Source organism: Drosophila ficusphila, unplaced genomic scaffold (assembly GCF_018152265.1).
Source record: "Drosophila ficusphila isolate 14025-0441.05 unplaced genomic scaffold, ASM1815226v1 contig_198, whole genome shotgun sequence".
Taxonomy (NCBI): Eukaryota; Metazoa; Arthropoda; class Insecta; order Diptera; family Drosophilidae; genus Drosophila; species Drosophila ficusphila.
The window spans coordinates 2,411,465-2,437,989 of record NW_025064092.1 but is presented as its reverse complement, the minus strand read 5'-3'; the positions used below and the strand labels follow the sequence as shown (position 1 = coordinate 2,437,989).

General features: G+C 37.8%; 2 protein-coding genes across 2 annotated transcripts; one reads left to right on the top strand and one right to left on the bottom strand.

Annotated features, from left to right (window-relative positions):
- The first annotated feature begins 11,286 nt into the window (after positions 1-11,286).
- Positions 11,287-25,367, top strand: LOC108094675 (O-acyltransferase like protein). The gene is made up of 9 exons (XM_017195391.2): positions 11,287-11,913; positions 17,695-17,841; positions 19,571-19,830; positions 20,957-21,245; positions 21,641-21,986; positions 22,050-22,412; positions 22,693-23,009; positions 23,077-23,225; positions 23,291-25,367. Exons 1-9 carry the CDS (start codon positions 11,541-11,543, stop codon positions 23,510-23,512), a joined length of 2,466 nt encoding a protein of 821 aa, XP_017050880.1. The 5' UTR covers positions 11,287-11,540; the 3' UTR covers positions 23,513-25,367.
- Positions 25,234-26,085, bottom strand: LOC108094676 (probable 60S ribosomal protein L37-A). Its single transcript, XM_017195392.2, has 3 exons — positions 25,971-26,085; positions 25,602-25,737; positions 25,234-25,540 (listed from the first exon to the last, which is right to left on the bottom strand). Exons 1-3 carry the CDS (start codon positions 25,971-25,973, stop codon positions 25,404-25,406), a joined length of 276 nt encoding a protein of 91 aa, XP_017050881.1. The 5' UTR covers positions 25,974-26,085; the 3' UTR covers positions 25,234-25,403.
- Positions 26,086-26,525: the final 440 nt, after the last annotated feature.

The following is a 26,525-nucleotide window of genomic DNA, read 5'->3' as shown; positions in this document are numbered from 1 at the left end:
CGTCGCTGCTCGTTTGCAACTAATTCGCACTCGGATCGCTGCGGTCTGAATTGGGTTTTGTTCTGGGGTCTCTGCTCTATGCAATATGGTCCGAGAGCTCTGGGTCTCGCCAGATAGCTGATCGCCAAGATGGGACACTCTGGATGCCCTCCACCGTTTGATAAGCAAGTTAACGGCAGCAAAATGGGGTCCTTTGCCATTTAATTATTACAATTTTTTATTTTTCCAAACAAAATTAAATTGATAGATATTATAAAGATAGAATAACCATCTGAAACATACATTTATTCACAAAAAAATTATTTTAAGAATATAAATTGAAATATTATGTTTATTACATTAAACACAATTTTTCAAATAAAATTTCGCAACTTTTTATTTTGGATCACACCACTTTTTGACCTACAAACAGAAAAGTTATTGCGTAGGAAATCTGATTAATTGTTGAAAGTCCATAGGCGGACCGAAAAAAAGCCACTTGGGTCATAAACAAAAAAAAACAAGTCTTGGAAAGTAGATTAGGTCGAAAAGAAACTAGAAACATAAGCTGACAGCCCTTAATTATGTGCTATCTACAAATTAAAGAAAGTGGTTGTATAAAAAAAATATATAAAAAGTAAGTAAACAAGTTAAGTCCTTAATTATGACAATATTAAAATTTCAGTTCGTGTGAGTTTATACCTTTTAAATTCCCATAAAGTATTTGAACTACATGTTGCTATTTATTGATAACTGATACGGTCGAACAGGTGTAGCGAAACGCTCGCCAAATTGAGGATCCCATGGAGGTGGCCGACGAAACGTGTTGGGGGCTGTCATTAAGTCATTGCAGTGGCAGGCCCAAAAACGGGTTCTATTACAACGACATCATGTACGAACATCAACGGCGAGCTTGACGTTGACCCACTTAGAAGTATAAGTACCTACATTAAAATATAACTACTGCTAGAACTGGTTCTTTTCATATTATATCGTTTTATGGAATAGATGACAGCATATAAAAAAGGGGTGGTGATTTATTCTTATCGCCTAGGTAAACAACAACTATCTTTATTTTGCATGTTATTTAATTTCTCCATTTAATCGTTGTTTGAAATCTATCTTATCTTGCAGGGAAATAAAAAATGGGTTTTTTAAGTCTATCAGGCAGGCTCCGGTTTTCACTTTCACAAGATTCTCTCGTTTTCGTTTTCAAAAACGAAAATTGGTGCTCCCGTTTTCACTTTCACAAGACTTTTTCGTTTTCAAAAACGGGCAAGTTTTTTTTGTCGAAATGAAAAGTAAATGCCTTTTTCTACATTAAATCGGTTCTTAATTGCAAAAGGAAAAAAATAGTTGACTCCTTGGTCTATTGGTGTTCATTTCACATCATCAGTAGATCAATCTAATTCGTATTTATTTTTTAAATAATTATTTTCTGACCCCACCTTGATTTCATACATAAAATATTTGCCGTCGGCAACAACAAATTTCGTTTTGCTAAGGGGCCGATAAATCTATTGCCAAAAGTTATCGTCAATGCTGCCGTACTTGTAATGGAACAAAACAACCACTTAAAAATACTTTTAAAATGAAAACGAAGAAAAAAATATTTGTAAAGAAAAGTTAAATAAGCTTTTTATAAATAAATATGATTAATTTAGTTTCTTAAATGGCAAAAGTGCAGTAAAAAAGTGGTTGAGAATAGTGGAATGAAAGCTGCAAAAAAGGTGGCAGCCCCTTATTGTGGGAAACAGCTGATTTCTGATGGGGGCTTATTTGAACTTTTAAAAATGTAAGTAAGACAACTTAATTTACCGATCGTCAGACATATTAAAAACACATGTGTTGCATCTAAGATGTCTCGATTTTCTTAAATCAATCAATTTCTGCCTTCTTTTGGCTTCAAAACAGGCAATTGAAAATATAAAAGTCATTTTTTCGCTTTGTTTACTTTTGACCAAAAAAAAGTCAGCTGTTTGAACCATTCCGATAACGAAACGATGACAAAAAGTTTGTGAAAACCGGAGCACCTAAAACGAAAACGTACGTTTTCGCCCAAAAACGAAAACGAAAAAAAAAAGTGAAAACCGGAGCCTGCCTGTATATAACTCAAAGTTCAGCAAATTACATTCCGCCTCAGTTACTGAAGTTATCAAAGACCACACCTGGCTAATCACCATTGATAATTGCAATAAAATCAATTTTAAAGTTCACATTTGAGGTTGACTGATTACAGGGAGATAGTTTAATCTACTGATTACGTTACTTTGTTTACAACTCTATTATTTTCTAGGTTTATTCCAAGTGTATTTTTTATATGGCATCTTGACCTAAAATTAATGACCAAAACTTAATATTATTTATGTTTGTTATAGTACAATCAATTTCTACACAACACAAGCTTTTTTCTATATTGACGCATTAAAAAAAGCTCATATTTTTTGAATTCATAAGAATACTTTTAGGCTGTGAGATTAGTAAGATATCTTAAGTTTAAGTTAATGCAAAACAATAATTGTTTACTTATTCAATAAATAATAAAATACTGATAGTTGATTAACAAGAAAATTATTATATATTATTTATTTATGATAAAAAAAACTTTTTATAAATCTTTAAATGAACTAAAAATCTATATTTGGCCAAATTTTACAAAAATAAGCTTTTGAAAATAAAGAACTACGAACGTTTAAGCCTAATTTAAAATGCGAATCTGTAGGCAGGCCCAACAAGTGTATGTTTTTGTGGCATGGGCACATTCCCAATGCCCCTGTCGAATGTGTTTACTTGGCAGAAACAAGCGAAAACCCAGCCACAACATGGTCTTATCGGGTGGGTCAAGGTCGCACTGGACTACGAGTCGGGCGCCCAGTTGGCCAATAAGTAAGCAAGTAAGTAAGCAAGTAAGTAAGCAAAGTAGCCAAGGCGAAAATCCAGGTGAGCCATCGATGTGGATTTCGCACTCGCACGTGCCGACAGGTGTTGGCCAAATGGGAATCGAAAATGAAATAGAAAAAAAACACGGGCAGACATCCAAAAACCCAGCAGCAAAACCCTTAGATTAGATCACCCTGAACCGGTTGCCAATTCGGTATTGTTGTTGTTATAGCTGTCTTCGCCACAATTAAAAGCAGTTAACAGAATTCAGCAAAAACCGATTGCCAAATAAACCGATTGTCAGCAAGAGCCAAGCCCCGATACGATATATAGCCAAGTGTGTATATATAGCCTTGGCATGCCACCGAACTTGCTGAAGACTGCACAATCCAAGATAATCAAAACAGAAAAAACAACAATTACAAAAATTGAAACCATCATCCCATACCTCAGATGGGTCAGCAGAAAAATAGATCGTTGAGAATAAATCTTAGCCGGTTTTGAGTTAAGAATATTCTGGACCGACCGACCCTTAATCGGCGATGGAGTCCAGAAATAGAAATACGTACCGGTGTGATTAGCATATCTATAAGCTATCTGCTGAATCATTATTTATGCATAAATTTCACATATTTGTCGATTTGACTACCCATACTTGAATTTTAGGACTGTTCAATGTCTTATTTAAATAAGAATCCGCTAACGCGCGATGATAATTGAACAAGTAGAAACAGAAAGTGGATAGAGGAACATAGTTCTCTCAATGGGAATCGGTACTTCCCTGTCAACGATTTTAATTGATTAAGTGATTGTTTAACTAATTATTTATTGCTTTCCGCGAACTAACAATTGCTAAGGCTTGTTTAAATAAAGTTAATTTGTAACTAAAACCAGTAATTTCCGGCAGTAAAAAATGAATACATGAATGAAAATTGTTTGAAATAAAAAAGTTACATTTTAGGAAATTTTTACTACCTTATGCTTAAATTTGTGTAGTTCATTCATAAATTTCTATAAGTAATTAAGCAAATTCTATGTAATTACAATTTCGAGACCTTTTAAGAACCAAGTTCTATATTGTTGCGTTTGAAAAACTAACTAAAAGCAGTAATTTTCGGTAGTTAAGAAGAATGCATTCATGAATGAGGATTGTTATCTATTCTAATCCTAATTTAAAATTCTAGTCTGTATAAGAACAAATTTCTATATAGTATATGGTAATATTCAAAAGAATCAAAACAGCCGCATTAAAACTACTCTCTTTATGCAGATTGGATCAAACTGAAAACTGAAAACGCTTCGAAATCAATTCAGTCTGAATTCATTGGCCCCAAAATAGACGTGTCAATGACTTGGGTAAATGTTGGCCAGCCTCGTAGACACACAGACCCCCTTATTACCCACTTAGAATGACTCGGCACTATATAGTATAATGTCAGGTGAATAGGAAGAACTAATGGGCGAGTCTGGCGTTTCACTCCACCGATCGCTATTTGAACTATATTCGAGGAACTGATTTATTGATCGATGACTCGTCTATTTTGTTTTTTTTTTACCACGCCTCGGTGCTTCGTCCATTTCCGGGTTCCGAATCGCAGATAATCCCAGTTTTGCTTTACTTTCCCATGGAGATGGGATCTTAAGATGTGGGCGCAGCCTTAGCCATAAGTGTACAATTAAGTTTATGCAAATTCAGAGACTAGTTTGCCATTCAGTTCCCCCCATCAATCTGCGTCCGAAACCGAAAAAAACTTCGATTTGGCAAACAACTTTCGGAGCTTCGACGGGATTTGCTTGGAATGTCAAACGCCAGATTCAAACATTGAATATCAATTCTTGTTCAGAAATTCTTTGGTCCATTCTGCCAATGTAAATACACTGCGTTGTCTCACAGATTTTATGAACGGACCTTGAACTTCCGAAAGGGGGAGGCTGATCTCAAGTAGTCTTTATGAATTGGCCAAAAGCAAACAGGCAATCGTGTCCACATGAGCGTGGCTATGTACGCACGACGACGGGAAGACAGCACGCGACGAAAATATAAGCTACCCAATGATTTTGGAGTCACAAAAAAAAAATGTTCTTACCTTTTTGTGTAGGATTTTTTAAGCAGAAAAATTATTAAACTTTATTACCTTTTTAAAGTAATTAAAATTATAAAAGTCTTCTGTGTTTTAAAAGTAATTTTAAATGTTCAAATGTTAAATCAAAAAGTTACAAAACATTCTACCAGAAACACTTACGTTAACTTTTACTTAATGTGAAAATAAAAAATACTCTTTTTATTTTTTATCTTAATTTTGTAATAGTTTAATGTTGTATCATTTTAAAACGCACTGTACGCACAATCTGCGGTTCGCTTGGATTTGTTTGAGGCGTAAAATACGCGAACATAAATTGTTTTTACGGCATTTAAATTGCTGCCCGCTCTTCATCTTTCGTTTAGCTGCTGTTAGTTGTTCGTTTTTAGCTGTTTGCTGTTGAATGTCCAACGTGGATTTAGTTATTTAGTTATGGACATACAAGTACGAGTGCGAGTATTTCTGGTAGCTTGGACTTCCTTGTTCTTTGGCCACTTTTATGATGCATCCGACAGGTTTGAAGTGTAAATGGAGCTATTATAGTGGAACACTGTTTTAATTTCCTTAAAATCGTAGAGCCACCACTTCAATTAGAGTAACTATTAAGACTCAGAATTGGCGAACTGGCGTTACGTAAAGGGGAGTTTCCAATGGCTTTACTTCAGGGTTGAATTTGAGGTCTTTTCCTCGTTGAATTACGTCTTTATTTACAATTTGCTTATTTATTTTCCTCATGTTTGCGGCTCGAAGGGAGAATTAATTTATGTTTGTGGTGGATACGAAGAGTTTCGAAGGAATACAAATTTTTGTCACAATCTTTTCTGTAAACATTAAATAATTTTTTACTCCCCTGCGGGTATTTATAGCTATTTAAGAAACTATTACTATTTTTTACATACTAAAATGTATGCTGGTTTTGGAATTTTGTCTTAAAAATTTACTCAATTCTTAATACCACATTTCTGTTTGGAAATAACTTACTTAATAACTTCGACGTCGCGTGTCAATTTTATGAAAAAAGGAAGAATGATTTAAAGCCTATTAATCATTGATTATACGATCTTCTGACCACCTGGAGAACAAAGTTCGCTGATCTCTTGAAAGTTGTTTTTATTATCGGAGCATAAACCCGTATGTTTGCCCTCAGGTGCTGCAAACTTGATGATTGCGGGCATTATGCGAGTTAATTGCTCATTAAAATCATGCATTAAACAAAACAAATTTAAATCAAAATTCACAACCGTCACTCTGATGGTGACTAAAATAATGTTGAACTGGAGAACGCCGGCCAGATTCTAAAATTTAATTATATTTAATTACGCAGCGCGATTTGAATTTGAACTTTAGCATTAGTTCAACTCGTTAATTGGACAAAGAGCCATTAAGTTGAAAACTTCAAAATAAAAATAATAAAATACCCAAAAGTAAACATGAATTAAACATGCAAGTGGATGGTTGGTTGGTTGGATGGATGTCCGGTGACGTGGTGGCTTTTTGGGCCTGGCTCACACCGAATCCGAATCTGAATCCGAGCCCGAATTGGAATTAGCCAAGCTCAATTGCCCTTCGAGCAAACAAGACACTTGGAGCTGGGCTATCGGGCAAGAGCCATCGACATCATCATATGCATATCGTCGTGGCCAACAAACAAAATACGAAATGCGACAAAGAAACTGTTTAAAATTCCACATACAAATCGTTGCAGTGGCAGCCGTTGAAAGCGAAATTGAAGCCCAAATCGAAATTGAAAATGAAAATGGGTTACAGCTGCCAAGGTCGCTGCAGAAGTTGAAAGCCGAAGCGAAAGCCAACCGAAAAGGGGGCGGGGCAGGTTGAAGAGGCCTCAAATGCAGATACACAGGAAATAATAAGTTTCAGATGTAAATTATTCGAAACATTCTAAAAACAATCATGGATCAGAAGATAAGAATTATTTAGATCTAGAATCTTTTAAAATAATTATTAAGTTATTTACTTTTAATTTGTTAAGAGGTATATTATAATAACTTTATGATTTTCTTTAATATTTATCAGAATAAATTTAATATTCTTGGGGATATATGTAACAGAAACATAGTTAAATACTTAATAAACTGAAATATATGAAAAAAACCCCGTAGTTCTTATTCTTCCAGTGTAAAACATCTAACGCAATACCCTCTCCCAACTGTAGCAAAACAAAAGACTTGTACAAGGCACAAACTTGATCGGCATCGGCGTCGTCATTATCATTTTCATTTATGACCACCATCTTCAGATTATTCATCGAACTGCACAGCCGAATGCAGGGGCACATTTAACCCATTGACTTCCCACGTTGACCTGGCCAGAAGTGGCTTTTTGATTGGACTGGAAAACCCGAAAGTGGAAAAAGATGCGTGTGTCTAAATCGTAATGGCTTCGGCCAAAATGCGTACACATTTATCACTGATTAATATTTTTTTAGTTTATTGTAATGGCCCAACTTGGCATTTACAAATTATGGATTGACTTTCGAAATGGTTTTTGACATTGTTGCCCAAGCAATTTAATGTTTTTAGTTCTTCTTCTTTTGTAATTAATTTTTCGTTACTCATTTTCTGGGTTGTGCAATTATTTGATTCAAACAGCATATTTTATTTTCGTTTCTTGCTTCTTTTAAGCCATTAACTCACTTTGTTGCCTCTTTAAGTATGGTAATTTTTTGTTAATAAACTGTTTACCTGACCACTTTTTTTTACGCGTTCTAAATATGCGAGTCACTTTATTTTCAAGAAATTGTTGCCACTGGATTTTCGCTGACTTGGCATTTTCCTCACACGGTTTGATGTTTGATTTGCAACTCTGTGTTTCGTGTGCACTTCCACGTTTTATTGTTTCGTGTGAGTTCGTGTTTGCCCCGCAAACATTTGTACATGCCAACAAACAAACAGAGACATCGTGTTATCAATACGCCTAGTTGGTTTTAGCCGATCCACGAGTGTTGCCATCGCCGCGTTGATGGATTTGATCTTTCGCCATTGATCGCTGATCTTTCGCTGTCGCTGGGATGTTGGAAACTGTTTGGAAATTATTTGGAAATAGCTCTTGGCTTGGAAAAAAAAAAAACGAAGAAAACCGGTTCGTGTGCAGCTCTGTAATGCATTTCAAGGGAAGAGATGAGCAGCTATTTGCCCAGGCAAACAAGAATTCTAGATGGCTAATGGAGCCAGCCGGGACAAAAATTCGCACGAAATGCCAAAAAGCCAAGACGGCAACATTTCAATTGGCAAAGCGGCCACGCAAACTTCAGAAACTTGCCGAATTGCCAAACTCCAGTCAGTCAGACAGTTTGTTAGTCCGTTAGTAAGCCAATCAGTCAGTTGGCCAGAAAGACAGTCAGTCAGTCAGCCAGTCAGTCACTTTTTAGAGCCGCAAGTCAAGTGTTGCACGTTGCCGTTTGGACGTTGGTTGTTGCCTCTTGAAAAATCGCAACAGGCAACTGACAACGGGCAACGTGCAACTTGGCCTGTTAATGAGACGCCGTCGACGTTGGTTGTTGGTTCCGCGGAACCAAACTCGCTCAGATTGCCACAGGCCCCCAAACAGACATGGCCAAAACTAAAGCCATATGGTTATAGCCACAGGCACACTAATAGAAAAGTATTAGCCATTCGATTGGCAATTTAACTAACTAATATTGCTACTTAAATCTAATAAGTGTCTAAAACATAGCTTAGTTAGCAAAGTTATGAAAAAATTTATTTTATATTTTATAGTTATAGGTTTAATAACACTTTGTAAAGTAAACATACAACTCTTGTTAGTTTGTCAAGACTTATTAAATATATTTATTATTGTGACATTTTTTTCACATTTTAAAAAAGTTGTTTAAAGTGAAAAATTTATGAAAAAATTTATTTTATATTTTACAGTTATAGGTTTGATAACACTTTGTAAAGTAAACTTACAACTCTTGTTAGTTTGCAATGACATATTAAATATATTTGTTCAGTAACTTAATTTGTATTAATTTGTGACATTTTTTTTTCACATTTTAAAAGAGTTGTTAAAATACATAACCAAAGTTATGACTTATTTGTTACTGTGTAGCAACATTGCTGCAGTCGCTGAGTCAATTGCCACATTCTTCCTTTTTCAAGCCGACGAAAGAGAATGGTTATTTACGCGTGCCCTGGAAATCTAGTTTTCCTGAATGGGTAGATCGGTATACAAATAATTAGAATGATTTCATATATTATTTTTAATTTTGGTATTTAGAATTTATGTAAATTTCATTCCCCTGCTTGATTTATATATATAAAAGCTCAAAAAGGTAATAAAACCATATTTTAATTTGGTTCAAGCTCCAATAAAACTGGATTAGAAAATTTATTGGTTTTCAGTTTGTTGTTTACTTTTTTTATTTTAAAGTATAAATGAATAATAAACGTCGTCATTTATTTTATTGTCTCTCTCTTGATCTTTTTTTGCTTAAAATATATTGAAAAGAAGACCTAGTTCTAGGTTGCATAATTTAACATATAATTTGTCAAGCTTTTTATTTTTATTAGACTGATTAATAGTAGTCCAAAGTCGTTACGTTTCTTGTGAGTTTCTTAAAACATATACTAATAAATAGGCCTGCAGGCTTTTGGGGGCCTGCGATGTGTGTTTTGTTTTGTTTTCTTTTTTCTTTATTTTTCTCTATTTTTTTTTCTTTTTTGGATTTTTGGAACTGCTCTGGTTCCGCTTGCAATTGGCGCCTGTTGCAAGAACCCGCCGGCACAAGTCGCTTTATGGCTAAGACTCTGGGTATATATGTAGCTATATGGCTAACCGAGCTGCAAATTGCCGGCTTCGGGTCGGCTTGGGTAATTTGATATTGGCAACCAGACCAGACCGGACTCACTTTCAATGCATTTGCGTCAGTTTCAATTGCGAATGGACATTTTGCACCAGCTTGTTGGCGGTGCAAAAGCGGTTCATTCTTCTGGGCTCCTCGATCGTCTTTAATGCGTTGATTCTTTTCCCGGGGAACTCGTTTCCATCTCCCCTTAAATTTTCTGGTGTCATCGAAACGAGTTATTGGCCAACAACGTCGGCAGTTTGGCTGCAATTATGTTTTCAAACTTTTTGCGCCCGGCCTCTAATGCGATTGATCAGCAAGAAATTATTGCGAAATAACGCAGTCCCCTGGAATCTTCATGGCCAACTCGGTTTCTAGGTCTTGTTTATTTTTATTACCACTGCTGATGTCATTCACCTTTTCTCCTGGCATCTGCGAATCTTTCTCCAGCTTCTTACTTTCCATTGCTGACGCCTTCGATTCTGTCGTGTCATGCCAATTTGCAAAAAAAATCTTTCTTTATGTCTAAGACAATTTCAATTTAATAATATTAAAATCCAGTTTTTCGTAATTTATTTGTGCTGTTAATATCTCAGAATTGGAATTAAGTGCAGGTTTGTTTGCTTTTGGTAAGTCTTAAGTTCAAGGTTTTTTTTTAATTGGTGCATTTTTATTGCGATCAAAGTTTCGATTGATCGTTAGGATGGTTAACATAGGTTTGATTTGGTTGCTCTTTTGAAAATATATTTCAATTAAACTGCCATTTAATTAAATTAAATTTATTAAATTCAATAATTTTGAAATTACCAGCTCAAATAAAACCCTTTTTGAAAAATCATTAAAAATAAAAAAAATATATATAATTATTTATGTTATATATTGTTAATCTGTAGAAGTAACAAGTAACTTTTTTTTGGCTTTCGTAAAGTGCTTTGAGATAATCACTTAATTAAAACAAAATATGTGGTTTTGCTTATCTTAGGATTAAAGTTGAAATAGGGAACTGGAAATGGCTCAAATTGTCAACTCCATTTATCAGGGGCTCGACTATAATACCCCCAATTTGTGGCAGGAACAATTAGATTTCGATAGCTCAAAAGATAATGTCGAATGTGGGAAGAAGATACTGCTAAATGAATAGGTGAACAGTGGGTCATGCAATTCCCATAAGAGCGATCGGGAATGGGAATGGGAATTGGATATGGATTCGGATTCGGATTCCGATTCGGAATCGGAACAACTAAGAGTCGCAGTCTCAGCCGCAGTCGTTCAAAATTCGGCTTGCATTTGGTTTTGAAATTCGGTCTGTGGCTAAAAAAAAAACACAGATATATACGATCACACAGTCCAGTCGGTGTGACTTACACATAGAGCTTCCCCCCGAACCGCTGAGCTGCTGAGCTGCTGAGCTGTTGAGCTGCTGAGCCGCCGCCGAACCACCCAATCACCGAACCACCGAAACCACCGAACCACCGAACCGCCGAACCTGAGCGGTCTTCGCATGCTCGGCGGCATTTGGACAATCAGTTGACGTTGAATGTTTCGTCTTGGCGGTCGCTTTACTTAATTCGCTGACAAACGATCCGCAGTCTCATCGATCGCCGCCGTTACATCTTTCGATATTTCAAAAAAAAAAAAAAATAAAATAAAATAATATCATAGATATAATTATTTTTTTCTGGTGTTTTTTTACTGCCTTCTCCGTTCTTGTTGAGTGTGTGATGATTATGTGCCAGAGAACTGGAAAGTACTGAATCGAAATCGAAAGTTATTGAAACAGGATCCTGGACAGGATGTCTTTGGGTATTGTTTACCTATGCCTTCTGGCGATTATTGCCAGTGGTCGGGCCCTCGATGGAGTGGTTCAGCCCACTTGCAATCTGAAGGACAATTGCAATTTGGGCGATAATCTCCTGGCAGCTGCCAATTCCGCCTCAGAATCCGGCGATGTCACTGCCGACAAGTTGGAGAGCAAAATCGCCTCGATCTTCGAGGATAAGGTTAACTATAGTCTCAAGCTGTTTGCCGATGATGCCGCAACCACGATATTGGAATATCAAACGGCCAATTTGAGTCAGTTGCATGCCGCTCCACCAGCGAACTACACACTTCACGAACAAATCGCAGTTACCGATGACGAGGAGCAAGTGGAGGAGGATGAAAGGGGTAAGTCAGGGAAGGGGGGGAATATAACCTATATGAACTATCCATTACCCGATCGCTTATCGAACACACTTTCTCACGCCGCCCACATCGAGGCCTTGGGCGTTTAATGCCCGATTTCTGCAATTGTAAGTGTAATTTTCGATTGACCCACCGATCAAAAAAAAGTTGCATAAGAGGCGCGTGCGTCAAATAAAATCAATTGCTCGGCGTTCGTTTTTTTTTTTTTTCTGGTTGTCTTTACATTTTTTTGGCCATGTCTTGATCGTAAATCGGTAAATCGGTTCCCCCAATGACGCACCTCTCGGTAACTTCCGGCTATTTAGAGAGTGCCCATCCCAAGATAAATCTTCGCTTATCTAATCACCGATGTCCGAAGTCTGGGCCTTTTGTTGGCCACTTATTCTTGTTAAAAGGTTTGGCCTTGTCGGCTTTTCATTTTTTTTTCCTTTCCGGTGCAAATATTTGCTCGAAAAGTTAGGACCTCTTCGTTGATTGGGGGGATTTCCAACATATTACCCCCCCGGTGCTCCGATATTCGCTGGTTCCTTGGAGCGTTTTGGTCAAGGCAATGTGCGAAGTCTCACGTAAACGAAACAATTTGTTTTTTTCTGCTGTATTTCTTTGTATTTAATTGCATTTTGGTCTGCATAATGTGATAAGGTCGCGACTCACGTAAGCGAAACACACAAATCTGGAGGTTTTACCCGGATAATTGTCCCAGCTGTTATCGCCTTAAATTACAGAAGTAATTATCTTAATGGCTGAGCAGCATCTTAGGATAATGCATGCAGTAGCTCAAGTTTAAATTTGTTTATTTATTGTCGCGGCATTTATTAATTGCACTTAGCAAATATTGCGGCGAAACGCGTGGTGACACACTTTTATTAACTCACTTTATAACCTGAACTTGTATTAAATATCACTGGATCACTGAAAACAATAACAATTCTAAATAAATGAATCCACGCATCGTAAAAAATTCCGGTATCAATTGAAAGTTGATCAGGATTTGTTTTTAAGCTTTCAAGCCGAATATCGTAGTTTATATCGTTTTGAATATCGTAAGTGATATAGTTCCGAGTTTCGTATTTTAATCAAATTTATAATAAACGGATTAAGTAAGCCGAACATTGATGTTTTTATTATGGAATTGAACATCGTAACATCTGCTTTTAATTTCGTAAAACACATCTTAAATAATTTTAAATAATTTAATAGATATTTTATAAGGTGATATAAATAGTATGGTCTCAATATTTAAACCGAATATCGTAAAAACGGTTACCAATATCGTAACCCCAGTTTTTCTAAGTTTTTTCCCATTAAATAATTGGTTAGCGCCACATTTTGCCAACGTAACGCCCACAAGCGCTCTCGAACGCCATCAAAGCGTTGCAAACACGATCTTCGCAGTGCCAATTCTGAGTGTTATGTCCGACGAAGATGTTCCTCCCCATTCAACTTGTAGAGACGGGCCCTCCCAAAAAGCACCGCATAAAATTATTACCGAGGGCCCAGCCCAGTTGTCGACCCAGCTTAAGTGGTTTTTGGTTTCGCTTTTGGTTTTAGTTTTGGTCTTAGCTGTTTTTTATTTATTTTTTGTGTTTTTTTTGTTTTTTTGTTTTTGCTCTGCCCACTTTGTGGCTCGTTTATTTGTAATTGATCTTCGCCGAGTGCTTGTCGCCGATTTGTTGCTGTTGTTGCTGTTGTTGTATTTTGTCGCGCCTGCGAATTCGCATACCATATCTCTAACCCATCATCCAACCATAAGTGCGCGACCACTTGACCAAGTACCAAGCCCCAAGTACCGTTAAAGGCTGTCATAAAACGCAAAACATGTTTCTTTCAAAATGTGCAAATTTAGATATGTACGAGTATATTTGCGAAAAAAAATTGCCACGATTTGAAGTCAATAGCTATGGTTATGGAAATGACATAGCCTGGCCAAAGGTTAAGATATCTAACCCGTTGAGATAACAAGAACTTCGAAACGGTGGCAAATTGGCCAGCTCAACAAGCTGTTTTTTTCACGGGGCAACGACTAAACTGCCAATTGGCTTGGCAAATATTGACTTTAAAGCCCAGTTAAGTTGAGTTGTGGGGCACTGGGCAAAAAATAGGGGAATAAGTATTTGGGAAAAATTATAAAATAATTTATAATTGGTTTTTAAATAAAATCAAATTGCTTGATTTTATTTTATTATTTTTGTAATATAATATATTTTTATATATATAATATAGGTAATATATATTATTTTAAAATATTGGAATATATTTTAATCGTTTCTAATTGCTTTTTTTTAATATTGTTTCTTTTTAATCAAAATGGTGTTTTATATATTTTCTGTTAAACATTATATTGTGGATCATAAGCTGATTTTTTTCTGTGTATTTCGTGCAAAAAACAAAATAGAGATCATCCGAGGACAAAGTCGATCGTGATCGCATTGCAGTAGCTGACGAAATGTTAACAAGAATAAAGTGACAAGTGCTGATCGATTTGGTTCAATTGTTTCCCGGCGAAGGTGCGAATAAGTAGATGGATTTTGCGGGATGGCCCGTTGCTAATTGGCAACATGAAATCATTTGGCAAACAAACCCGGCTTATTGTGCACCATCGAGACGATCGTAAACAAATATGTATATATTGTGTATATAAATCAGAGCCAGGCAGCCGCGAAACCCGAAAAACCATTTGTGCCCCATTCACCGACACAATTGGCCATTACAATCGATGCGATTCTGGCTGGCCGAAAAAACCAGATCCGTTAACTAGAACGCTCTTGGGCAACAAGGATTGCGCGATCTTTTCTTTTTTTGTTTTTTGTTTTTTTTTTGTTTTGGTTTTTCAGCCAGGAATTGGCCAACAACACGAGTCGCGAGTCCAGCTGCCAGTTATTTGGCTCTTGGCTTTTGGCCGATTCAGTGCTCAGTGCTCAGTTTTCTGTTTTCAGTTTTTAGTTTTCAGTTTTTCAGTTTTCAGTTAGCAACTCGGCCAAGTGGGTCAGAGACGAATGCGAAACGCAAACTCAGCTGAGATAGACGGTTTAATTAAGCCGCCAACTGGCAGCCAGTTGCCACTTGTGTTGGCCGGGTCCAAAGTGCGATTCTTGTTTTACATAACGTTTAGCATATCTGCGAGCCACGATTTCTTCGCCCGGCGTTCTCTGTCCGGTAATTTTACTTTTCATTTCATTGTATCAACTCGAGATTGTCTTCGGTTTTACGATCCACTATTTACGATCATGCGTTGGCCTAGCCATAATTAAATCTACTGGTTCGTTTGAATTTTCTATTCCCCAACGTGTGTTTTTTATGTATTAGAAATGTATTGCATAATAATTGGTTGGATGGTTTGCTTTGTCTAGAAATTAACAGTTTTTTTAGTATCTCTATTACTTTTTACGATACTTCTCAACAAATTTTGCAGTCCAGAAGAAAAAAAAAGAATGCGACCTCCAACAAAATGAAACATTTAAATGGAGATTTGTTTGGAATATATTTAAACATAAAATTGCGAAGGATTTTGTAGGTGCAGTTTTGGGTTGCCATTTTGCAAGCCATTGTATTTTTGATAATTAAAAACATACCTTGACAAATGTATTTAAATTGTTTAATTAATTTCAAAAGAGAAAGAATTATCTTTTCTTTTGTGTAACTTTTTTCCAATTTAATTTGAAAGCCTCTGTTTCCTAGAGAATTGGAAATTCAAGGGAGCTAACAGCTCACGACACTAACAAACTATCCTATAGATCGGTTTTGTCATATCAATGTCTCAGAATCTTCATAATTTGCGATGCTAATGAGCGAAGGGAACCGAGCCGGTTGAGAAATGCTGAAAATGTTTCGCACGGCTGCCATTGTTGCCGCATCTTCATGCCGCGACTGACAATTTGATCGGAGCGGGCGTAGAATTCCTCCATTCTTCCTTCATTCCTCGTCGCCGGCGCAAGTTTTCCAAATTTAGTTTTCGAACCCGTATATATAGAATATGACGACAGGCGGCTATCCGCTATCGGCTATCGGCATTCGTAGCTCGTCTCACTCTGACGCATTTTAGCACTTTGGGGACTGCCCAACAGTCTGAAAACCCCTCCCCTTGGCTACTTCTCTAGTCTAAGCCCCCCTTCAAAACCCCCAAACCCCCCTTTGAAACCCCCTTTTTACCCCCCGAAAAGACGGATGCAGGCGGCAGCTGATGGATCGATGTTCGATGGCTGGAGCCACGCGATCGGCATTTTTAAATGGGGGCCTGCCTGGCATAAAAAGTGGCCAGCGACAGTCGCACCATGATAATGAAAATGTTAATCGGATCGGGCCACCACTTTGGCATTCTGATGATGGCACTTGGGGCTTTGGAAGTTATCCAAGATCCAGGGGATGTTCCACCATCCCTCTGACATTTATTTTTTCCCTTTTTTTTTTTTTTTTTGGTTAGATGGCGGCGCCTCATTATCCATCTCGGTTTTGAATGAATGGCCGCTCGGTGGACTTCCTGCTCTCGGGAGCCACGTGCCCAGGGGCCTGACCTTGTCCATTTTGGGGCACACATGTGCAATTGGGTTTCCTTAAGGGGCACGAATGGCCTGGAGCCGATAAACAGAGTTATATACTTTTAATGGGGCACAGACGCCATTTGTGGATTTATAATCGAATAAAATATGTCCACTTGCTTATGAAATGTGAAAATAACAAAGAAGGTATATGTACCTAATTTGAAAATAAATATTTATTTTGTTTTAATATAACATTAAATTATCCCATATGAAATTTTTTTTCCCAAAAATTTTACCTACATAGAAAAAATTAATTTTCTAACTGCAGACCATCAGTTTCTAGTTTCTTTATCAATCTTCATTAAAAATATCTAACGTTATCCAGCATTTATTATAAAAATATAGTCAAGCAGAGCGTTTAAAAAGAGTTTCCAATACGTTTTTCCAACCGGAAAATATATAAATTGCTAGTTTAACAGTAAACCACACTAATAAACGAAATATCTTTAATTTCCTTTAGCGTTTTGGAGTTAAATTAAAAAACATCCTTTACCCATTTAGTTTACGATGATATTTTTTTAGTTTCAAATCAAAAACACCCCGAAAAACTATTCAATATGGCACACTAATAATAACCAATCACTCATGTGGACCAATTTTCCGATTCTGATATTTTGTAGTTTCGCTTGTGATGATTGTTTAAATTGTAGCTCGTTTATATTAATATTTGATGATCACGGGTTAGAGTTTGCTTGTAAATATGAGTAATAATTTTATGCCTGCCTGACTTGCAACTACGTTTGCGTATTTGGGTTACAGTGAATCAAAGGTGGGTTTTTCAACGAAAGTGTTACTTTTTGCTGATGTAAAATCGAACTTCCTTTATTTTAGTATGTCTATTACATGAAAATAACACACATTAGAGATTTGCTTTAAATTTAATGGGAATGGAAAATGAGTGGAAACAATGTTGTTAGTGCAATGCACTATAATTTACCCAACTGCTTAAGTTAAATGTTATTAAAATGTTATTTTAAATTGTTAGAGCTTTAAATAACTCAGAGCTTGAAAGTGAATTGTAGTGCTTAAACGTTTATAATAATTATGTTATTAAATTTTATGGGTTTTGAAAACTATTTGAGTTCAACAAAATATTTTCTACTATTTATACCTAAACATTATGTTTTATCTTTACATATTTTTTAAATATTTAAATGAACCATATTGCATAAATATTTTGTTTTGTAAAATAATAAATTTATGTATTTAATTTCACTTTTTCCAGTTTACTTGTACAATATTGGCAGGCGTTTTCTGGCGATTACGCAACCCTTCGATCCGGCCAGAAATCCGGATGCCTCGTCGCTTTGTCGTCGCCAGATGCATCAGTTTCTTAACGCCTTGGACAACTTCGATCTGTGGGCTCTGAAGAGTGAGTATTCAAGAGCCGCGTAAACAAGCTTGAATTCAAAGGCGGAGTGGGGTGGAGTGGAGTGGGCAGCTGGCAAGGTCGCCCCATGACAGCCAACAAATTGGCCAGATCCAATAGAAGTTGGCCGCGGTTCTAGTTCTGCAAGTTGACGCGGTTCCATGGCTGCAGATGGATGTATAGTTTGGCTGCCTGATGCTGGACTTATGGAGCCGTAGAACTGTAGAACCAGTCGGGGGACGTTCGGCTCGAATTCGAGTCATTGCCAACTGGCAGCAGGTGAAGCTGCAGTTGCACTTGCAGTCGCCGTTGCAGTCGCCGTTGCAGTCGCAGTCGCAGTCGCAGTTGACGTCGCAGTCGACTTCGACGTGACCGCCAGACGAGCCGACATGAATCGAAAGACCCCAAAGTCAAATGCATCAAATGTTACAGTTGTGTGCAAGATAATAGTGGTATTCAATAACAGGGAAATTAAAAAAGAATTTGTTACATTTTAGTTCTAAGTATTTTGGTTTTTACTTTCTGAAAAGCAAAAGCAGATCAAATTTTATTAAAATTATTTTTCAACTGTAGATAATAGCTATATTTTTTAACCATAAATATTATGATGCACTTAGGTATAAAAATGTTTCCTACCAAAAAAAAATGTTTTCAAATTATTTGTAATAGTTTAGGAAGTGAGTGAGCCCCAATTTGTACCCCGCACTGTGAATGCAGCTGTGTGTGATCTAAAGTGAAGGCCAACCGTCGAACTTTACCCACATTCACATTCACACTCGCATTCACACTCACACCAGCGCGTGTGTGGCAATGCCAGTTGCATCCAGCGAATTTCCAGCCAAGTGCAGCAGCAACAAAATCGCAGGCATCAGCAAAAATAGCGAAATAGCGATTGCAATTGCAACAGCGAACGCGAACTTGACACAAAAGACCGCAACGTCGTCGTCGTCGACGTCGGCAGAGGCTTAGAATCAGTTGCGATCACAGTCAAGGTCACCGCCGCCCACCGTCCGCCTCCCCATACCCCGCCCACCTTCGAAGTGGAGACCCGAAAACGAAACGTGAATGGATCACATTTTCAGCTATTCGAGGAATCTCCAATCGAGTGAATAAGAAAAACAAGCGAAGGCGGAGGTCAAAACGTGAGCACAAAAGTGGTTACATGGAAATTATAATTCGGAGATCACATTCGTTATGATCTTGTATTTGCTAAATAAACCACACAAATGGAAATAGAGTTTACTGGTAGAAATTCGGAGTTCTATTTCAGAACTTTATTAGGTTAGACCTAATTGCAAATTAAGGAATTTAGCTGATTTCTTTTAGCTAATGGCATTAATCAAAGATTTAAAGAAAGTCATATAATATGCAAATTGATCTCAAGTTTATTGACATTCATTTGATGAAGAGAACAAGTTTTCTTTTTTGTTTGTATACAATAAAAAACTTAACAGCCCATAAGGCCTGGTTAACTTCAAAGAACAAGAAAATGGTTTAGAAATGTGATTTGCATACGTGTATATTTTAAAGTGATATTTTAAGAACAAAACGACGCACAATAAAATGACGTAGGATCTACCCACTTTTCTTGAGATTTGCTTTGTATTCTAAGAAATTTAAAATATATAGAAAGAGATACTAAATATATTGGGGTTAGTAGACTACGCTTTAGTAATGTTATAAATGTTTAATTATATTCATTTTTATTGTTTGTTTATTATTTACAAAACAGTGCACGATGCCAGTGGCAAATTAAACTCGGGCATTTTAAATGGCAACATTAATCAACCCGGCGATTTCGATCAGTGTTTGAGCGTTCAGCAGCGAATGAAGGATCTGGACAAGGATAAGGATCGGGATGAGGACTCCATTATCCGGGGACAGTACTGCCTGGCATATGCTCAACCAGTTCTGCCACACAACTCGAAGCGATTGCAGAGTTTTTTCAAGCTGATTCAATCGCACGGACCTTTCAAAAGCGAGTTCAATGACGTGAGTAATAAGTGCCTCCATCTTAAAGTTCCTTAAATGGAGCACGTGACTGGGATGCAAAAACAAGGGAATACACTAAATAACCGGGTTGAAACGAATACATGACAAAATAAAAATATTGAACAATTTATTTTGCCTTTAAAGAATTCTCACTCTTAAATTCCGAAATTTAAACATAACAAACTCATGGGATTTCCAAAACTTGTTTGCCTTTCTTTTAATCGTTAGCCTGAAACATTTTTTCTGTTTGGGTATACCATATATTGAAAATAATAACTTGGCCAAATAGATTGATTAGCATTGGGCCGCTAAAACGTTGGTCTTCGACATTGAACTTGACCAAAGTCGAAAAATGCCGGCGCAACGGAAAGCAAAGCAAAGTAATCAAACGCGATAGATGGCCGTAAAATGCAAATCACAAATCACAGCAGAAATCGAAGCTCTAACCGAACAACTCGGCCGTTGAACCCAATATCGGATCTCTACATGTAGAAAAAAGCATTTGAATATAAATCGTTTGTTGTGATTTATTCCCTTATGTCGCCAATAATGCGAGCAATACATGTTTTATACTTTAAATCATTTAGGAAACCATACTGACCTGTTTCGGTTTTACTTTTGTTTAACGAATTCGATTTAGGATCAAAAATGAATAAAACATTTGTTTCAAGAAATTTATAGGATGTTTTATAGCCGCTTTATTAAAAAAAAACTATATTTTTATTTAAATTAGTAATTCGAGGAATTTTATTAGGTATAGTAACCTAAATCTATATAATGCTGAACCCTTTTAGCGATATACCCTAATATTCAAGTCAATATAATGAAAATGCATAATTGTGTGCAAATAAAGTAATTAACTGTTGAACATTAATAATGTCTAGAACAGATTGTTAAAAGCTAATTGCAAAAAAGTCACGAGAGTGAATAACCGGAACAAACGCGACTTGGTTTAATTGAATTGCCTTAAATTCCGTTGAACTAGTCATCGTGGCTTATTGTTCAGCCGTGATGTAGGGATTGGGTCACAGACCCTCGGAGATTCAGTCGATTCAATTAACCCGGCACATGGAGGATGAGACAATGTCCGCTTATCGCTAACCCACTTCATCATTCATTATTTTAGCCCGGCCATCGAGTGCCCCGCTACTCGCTGATCAACTGGGGTCTTTGTGTCCCATCCGGCTGCTCCGCCCGCGACGTGGAGTTCAGCATCTCCGAGTTCCTGGCCAACCAGACAGCCTCCACTGGGATCACCTTCAACGTGCGTGTCGAGCCGCAGATGTGCCAGGTGCGGGATCAGCGGCCTTGGGACAGGAACACCACCTGGGCGGTCCGGTTCTTCCTGCTCGTCCTCTCCGTGGCGGTGCTATCCACCATCTACGATCGGTCCACCAAGGCGCAGCCCAAGCAGAGTGAGTCCTTTAGGCTGTAAAATAAATATTATAAAATAGATAATATATTTATGCAAATAAAATAACTGCTCGATATTAATTAGATATTCATATCTATTTGTTAACTTAACTCTACCATCAATCATTTGTTTATTAGCCATAAAAACAACCATTATTGTTACTCAGAAGCTTTCACGGAGATAAAATTACAGATTTACTTTAGTGTGATATTTAAATGTGTAATTCATATTACGTGTTTTTAAACTTTTTTTATGTCTCAATAATCCGTATGTGAATACAACTTTAATAATGCTTTGTTTGCCAGGTTTCAAGAACTCCAATTTAAATTTAAGATAGTTTTAGTAAGAAAAACTGGAAGAATGCAATTTTTTCTTATGGGAAATCCACACTTGCAGATGCCTGGTTCACGGCCTTCTCGCTGGACAAGAACCTCCGCTGGCTGTTCAGCACGAGCAGTGCTCCCGGGGACATCGAGACGGTCCATGGCATCCGCTTCCTGAACGCCATCATGCTGATCTTCTCGCACAAGTCGATGGCCATGTTCTTCAATCCGTACAACAATCGAACCGCGATGTCCGAAAGTTTGGGACAACCGTGGACGGTGATTGGGCGAGCTGCCTCTTTGTACACAGATCCCTTCCTGCTTTTCAGTGGAATGCTAACGGCTTACTCGCTTTTTGGTCGCCTCATGAAGCAGCAACCCATCAGATTGAAGAACGAATATATTAGTAGGCTGATGAGGTGGGAAAGTTATATGAAATATTATAAACCCATTATATAAATGATTTCATGTATCTCCTTTAGGATTGTTCCTCCTCTGGCCGCCTTGATCCTCTTCTGCACTTATGTGCTGCCCTTGTGGGGCAGTGGACCCCAGTGGAACCTGGTGGTGGGTCACCATGCGGATATCTGCAAGAAGAACTGGTGGCGCAACCTTTTGTTCATCCACAACTACTTTGGCTTCGGCGAGATGTGCCTCACGCACACCCATCATTTGGGCATCGATACGGAACTGTTTGCAGTGGCTCCCATTCTCATCCTGGGACTCTGGCGGTGGCCACGACGCGGTCTCTTCGTCCTGCTGCTCCTCTGCACCGTGGGAACGGCGGCGAGGTACTACACCACGATCGTCAACCAGCTGTCCAACTATATCTACTTTGGCACCAAGTAAGTTTTGTGAATATTTAAAGGATGGGGTGTACTAGCCATAAAAATAAGTTCAGTTGGGGTATATTTAATAACCCATAAAGTTTTAATCACGACAGGTTCAAAGGGGTTGAGAATCCTTTTTGATTACAATCTTAAATTATAAAGCCGGAATTAGAATTACACTTTGAAGAATAATCTTTAATCTCCAACATAGTTTTTAGTTTGAGTTCTATATAAAATCCATATATAAATTCTTCGAAAGTGTATTGATATGACTAATTCTTTGCATCATCCGTAGCATTCAGAGGTTATTCCGCACCGCGGACTACATGTACTCGTTCCCGCCGCACCGCTCCACGGTGTACATCATGGGCATCCTGCTGGGCTATGTGCTGCGCAAGTACCAGAACGCCAAGCTGAGCAGCCTGCAACTGCGACTGGGATGGCTGGGGGCCACCGCCTGTGTGCTGGCCTCCCTCTTGGGACCCGCTCCCATGGGGGACATCAACTACGTGTACAACTCCACACATGCGGCCATCTATGCCGCCTTTGCGCCAATTGCTTGGTGTCTGTTCTTCTCCTGGATCGTTTTCGTGTCCCACAATGGATACACAAGTGGGTGTTTTGAAGTGAATCCCTTTAAAGAAAATACTTCATATAGATTTGTTTTGTTTTTTAACAGATAAACTTACGAAGCTGTTTGCCTGGCGCGGTTTCCAGGTGTCCACAAAGCTGTCGTACGCCATTTACCTGACGCAGTTCCCCGTGTTCTTCTTCAATGTCGGCCGAAGGCGTCACATTCATCACTACTACAACTTTGTTTCGATTATAGTGAGTACAGGAGAGATGCCTTTGTGAGAGCATATAGTAAATTATACTCTTCACTAATTATATAGCTCGATACCAACGAATTCATATCGATCTTCCTGGCCTCCGTGGCTTTGACGGTGCTCTTCGATGCGCCGTTCCAGAATCTGAAGAAGCTGCTGATCAAGCGACCCGCTGCTGCGAAGGCGACGAAGGATATTACAGCTCCTGTGACGGAATCCCAGGATGCGACGACATTAGTAGCCTCAAAGCCCAGCAATGCCCTCCATTCGCATCCGCACTCCGATTAGTCTGGACCATAAACTCTTTCTTAGCTGTAACTTGTAAATGTCTTAGCATTTAGTGGCAATATGTTTAGTAACCCCAGCGATCAAAGCCCCCAAAAGTACCTCCCCTACTTCCCCTTCAATCCGTCCAGTCCAATACAATCCAATCCCATATCGAAATACCCCCAAAAATCCCGCCCTTAGTTTTAGTGGAACGCTTTATACATTGTAAATTGTACTATTAGTCAAATCGAGCGACAAATGAGAACCGATTCGTAGTCATAAACCAATCAATCACTGCTTGATGTACGATATTATCTTGCTTGCTAAATTGGGTTTCGAGAGGAAGTCACTGGATGAACCCAATCCATATATGTATACCCTTATTGGATTTGGGGAATCCAGCTGAGACTCTCGAAACCCATGTTTCTTAGAATACTTACGTTACCTTAAGCGAGGTCGAATGTCGGTTTTTTTTTAAAGGTAATTTAATAAATCAAATATATTAATATGTTACAAAATCTTGAAGTTTTTAATCCCCAAAGTATGCAATATTCAATTTCAGAGCATACAGTTGAAAAGCCATTGAAAGCTGTCAACAAACCCAGTTACAGTTTGAGACGCATCAGTGGGGGATGCCTAATGTTGGTAAGGTTTTGGGAATCACTGGAAGAAGGTTGCCATTAAACTGTAAGACTGGATCTCTACATGTGATTTTCATCCGATTCAAGCCATCAAATTGACCAAGATATGCCGAATTGTTTATCATAAACCAAAAACATTCTCACAACTATAGAAATACTGTCGACGCTAGCGAATCTAATTCAAAGAGTAATCGTCTATACATAAGACCTAATTGTTCAGTCTTATTGGTCTTTTGTTATTTAATCTCTAACATCTCTTCTCTGTCGATGTTGATGTGAACAAATTGTTTAATACATTAATATCTTGTAACAAATAGATTGAAAGAATTTAATTCATCAGCTCAAGCAGAAACTGATACAGCTAAAAGTTATACACACTTATTGAGAATTCTTATTGCGCGCCTCATCTGTATCAATTTTTATGATTGTTGAAAGTACTGTTTTGTACAAGCTGTGGTAGAGTTAACTAAATTTTTAGTTTAAATAGCAGTTTTATTCGTTTTTCTAAATCTTTTTGGCAGTTTCTTTTCCTATAAGTACCTATTATTTGCCAAAGTTTGTACTTAAACACAATGTATCGCTCCTCTTTCTGAGATTTAGATCTGCCTTTTAAGAACATATTAATGTTTAAAAACTTCTGGATCGTAGTTTAAGGCAAAACAAAGGTTGTTTTTTATATACTTTAGTTTGAAATTGTTATAAATTAAAGGATTGGGTAATAGCGCTTACAACATTTTAATAAACTTTCGGAGATCACAAAAATAAATATAACTATTTAGCACTTTAAGGTTGTTCATGTTTTTGTAAAAAGGCGCCTGCTTATTTTTTTGGCTAGGGAAGCTGCAGGTTATAAAAGGCGATACGTTGAGTTTATGTAGCCTTGTTCTTTAGAAAACCTGCAATTATTCTCACCAGACGCTAACGATTTCTGGGGCAACCACGAGGATTACCTTTCTAGTTGGGGTTATGTTTTGGATGTTTATGTATAATCATTTTGGCGGTTTGGACGCCTGCTTTTCAAGGCATTTTAGTCACATTAAAAAAAAACAGCTCGTACCATTTCACTTTTCTTTCACAAACAGTAAAAAAATAGTCACCAGATTCACTTAATAAAAAAAAACGTTCATTTATTAGCGCTCGAGCGATTTATTCGCCCAATAGGGCCATTTAACTGTGGATTTGGATGTTGTTTTCCCGCAGAGCCCGTGGCTGTCGTTCGGCTAGCAGAATGTATATATATCGGGGGATATATATTATACCGTGGGGGCTATCTACTTGGTGGCCTTCTTGGGCTTGGCCTGAGTTCCCTCACGGAATCCGTTGCGGAAACGACGGCGCACGACCTTCAGGTGCTGCATGCGGCCAGTTCCAGTGGTCTTCCTCCTCTTGGCCTTCACCGACCAGTTGTCTAAATGGAAAATACTTCGGTTAGTACCAGGTACTACTGGGTATAAACATGGGTGACTTACAGGAACGCAACTTGGCGGCCGGGTAGCCGCACTGGGCGCAAGTTGACTTCTGGATGTGGTACGATGAGCGTCCACAACGACGGCACAAGGTGTGCGTCTTATTGTGGCGTTTACCAAAGCTGGAGGTACCCTTCGTCTGTAATATAAACAAATCTCATTAGTATACTGTCTTTGAAACAAACGCAAACAAATGAAATAATTTCGCCAGTGAATTTCCCCCTTTAGCGGGGTTCCCAAGTTGAAAACTGTTTAATTTTCGCACTCTGCAATTTGCAGTCTAAATTAACGTATCGGTTTATTGGCAAAACTCGTTGGGATGCTTCGGAAATTCGGCGATTTAATTTCGGTTTAACGTGGAATTTTACGCACCATCTTGAGTGGCGAACGGTTGAACGAGAAAGAGAAAGAAAGAACAAGAGCGGAGAGAAGTTGACAGCTGCTGTCACAATATGGCGCCGCCGCAGGGTTGCACTTGACAGCTGCGCCTTACAGCACACTATCGCTGTAAGAGTCACGCTGGTAGTAGAGTGCGCCTAACAGCACAGTTTCAGTTACCTATGCTAAAAATATTTAACTAGAAATCAACCTTTGGCTGAATTTCATGCTGCTTAGTCAATAAGCACTAAATATTTAGCAAAGATTTATTAAAATCAACATGTACCTCAGGAAAATAATTTTCATTTAAATATATTTGATATACAAATTATTCAATTTATTTTAACAGAAAGCTTGCGCTTAACAGCACAGGTTTCTTTAACTATCGATTAACAGTGGTTTCGATAAGTCCGCTTAACAGCACAGTGGTTCTGTAAGCACTTTACATCACTTTAACATTTTAATTCTTGCATAGTAGAATCCACCAAGAGATGGCGCCAAATATTTTACCGCCAAATAATTTCCCGCCCAATATTAATTTTAAATTTT

What these genes read in the sequence shown, in the direction of transcription:
- LOC108094675 (XM_017195391.2), top strand. Translation starts at nt 11,541, where the DNA reads ATGTCTTTGGGTATTGTTTACCTATGCCTTCTGGCGATTATTGCCAGT. An exon ending in TATATTAGTAGGCTGATGAG is followed by an intron (nt 21,987 to 22,049) that starts GTGGGAAAGTTA and finishes TATCTCCTTTAG; the next exon opens with GATTGTTCCTCCTCTGGCCG. An exon ending in ACAACTTTGTTTCGATTATA is followed by an intron (nt 23,226 to 23,290) that starts GTGAGTACAGGA and finishes CTAATTATATAG; the next exon opens with CTCGATACCAACGAATTCAT.
- LOC108094676 (XM_017195392.2), bottom strand. An exon ending in GGCCGCCAAGTTGCGTTCCT is followed by an intron (nt 25,541 to 25,601) that starts GTAAGTCACCCA and finishes TTTTCCATTTAG; the next exon opens with ACAACTGGTCGGTGAAGGCC.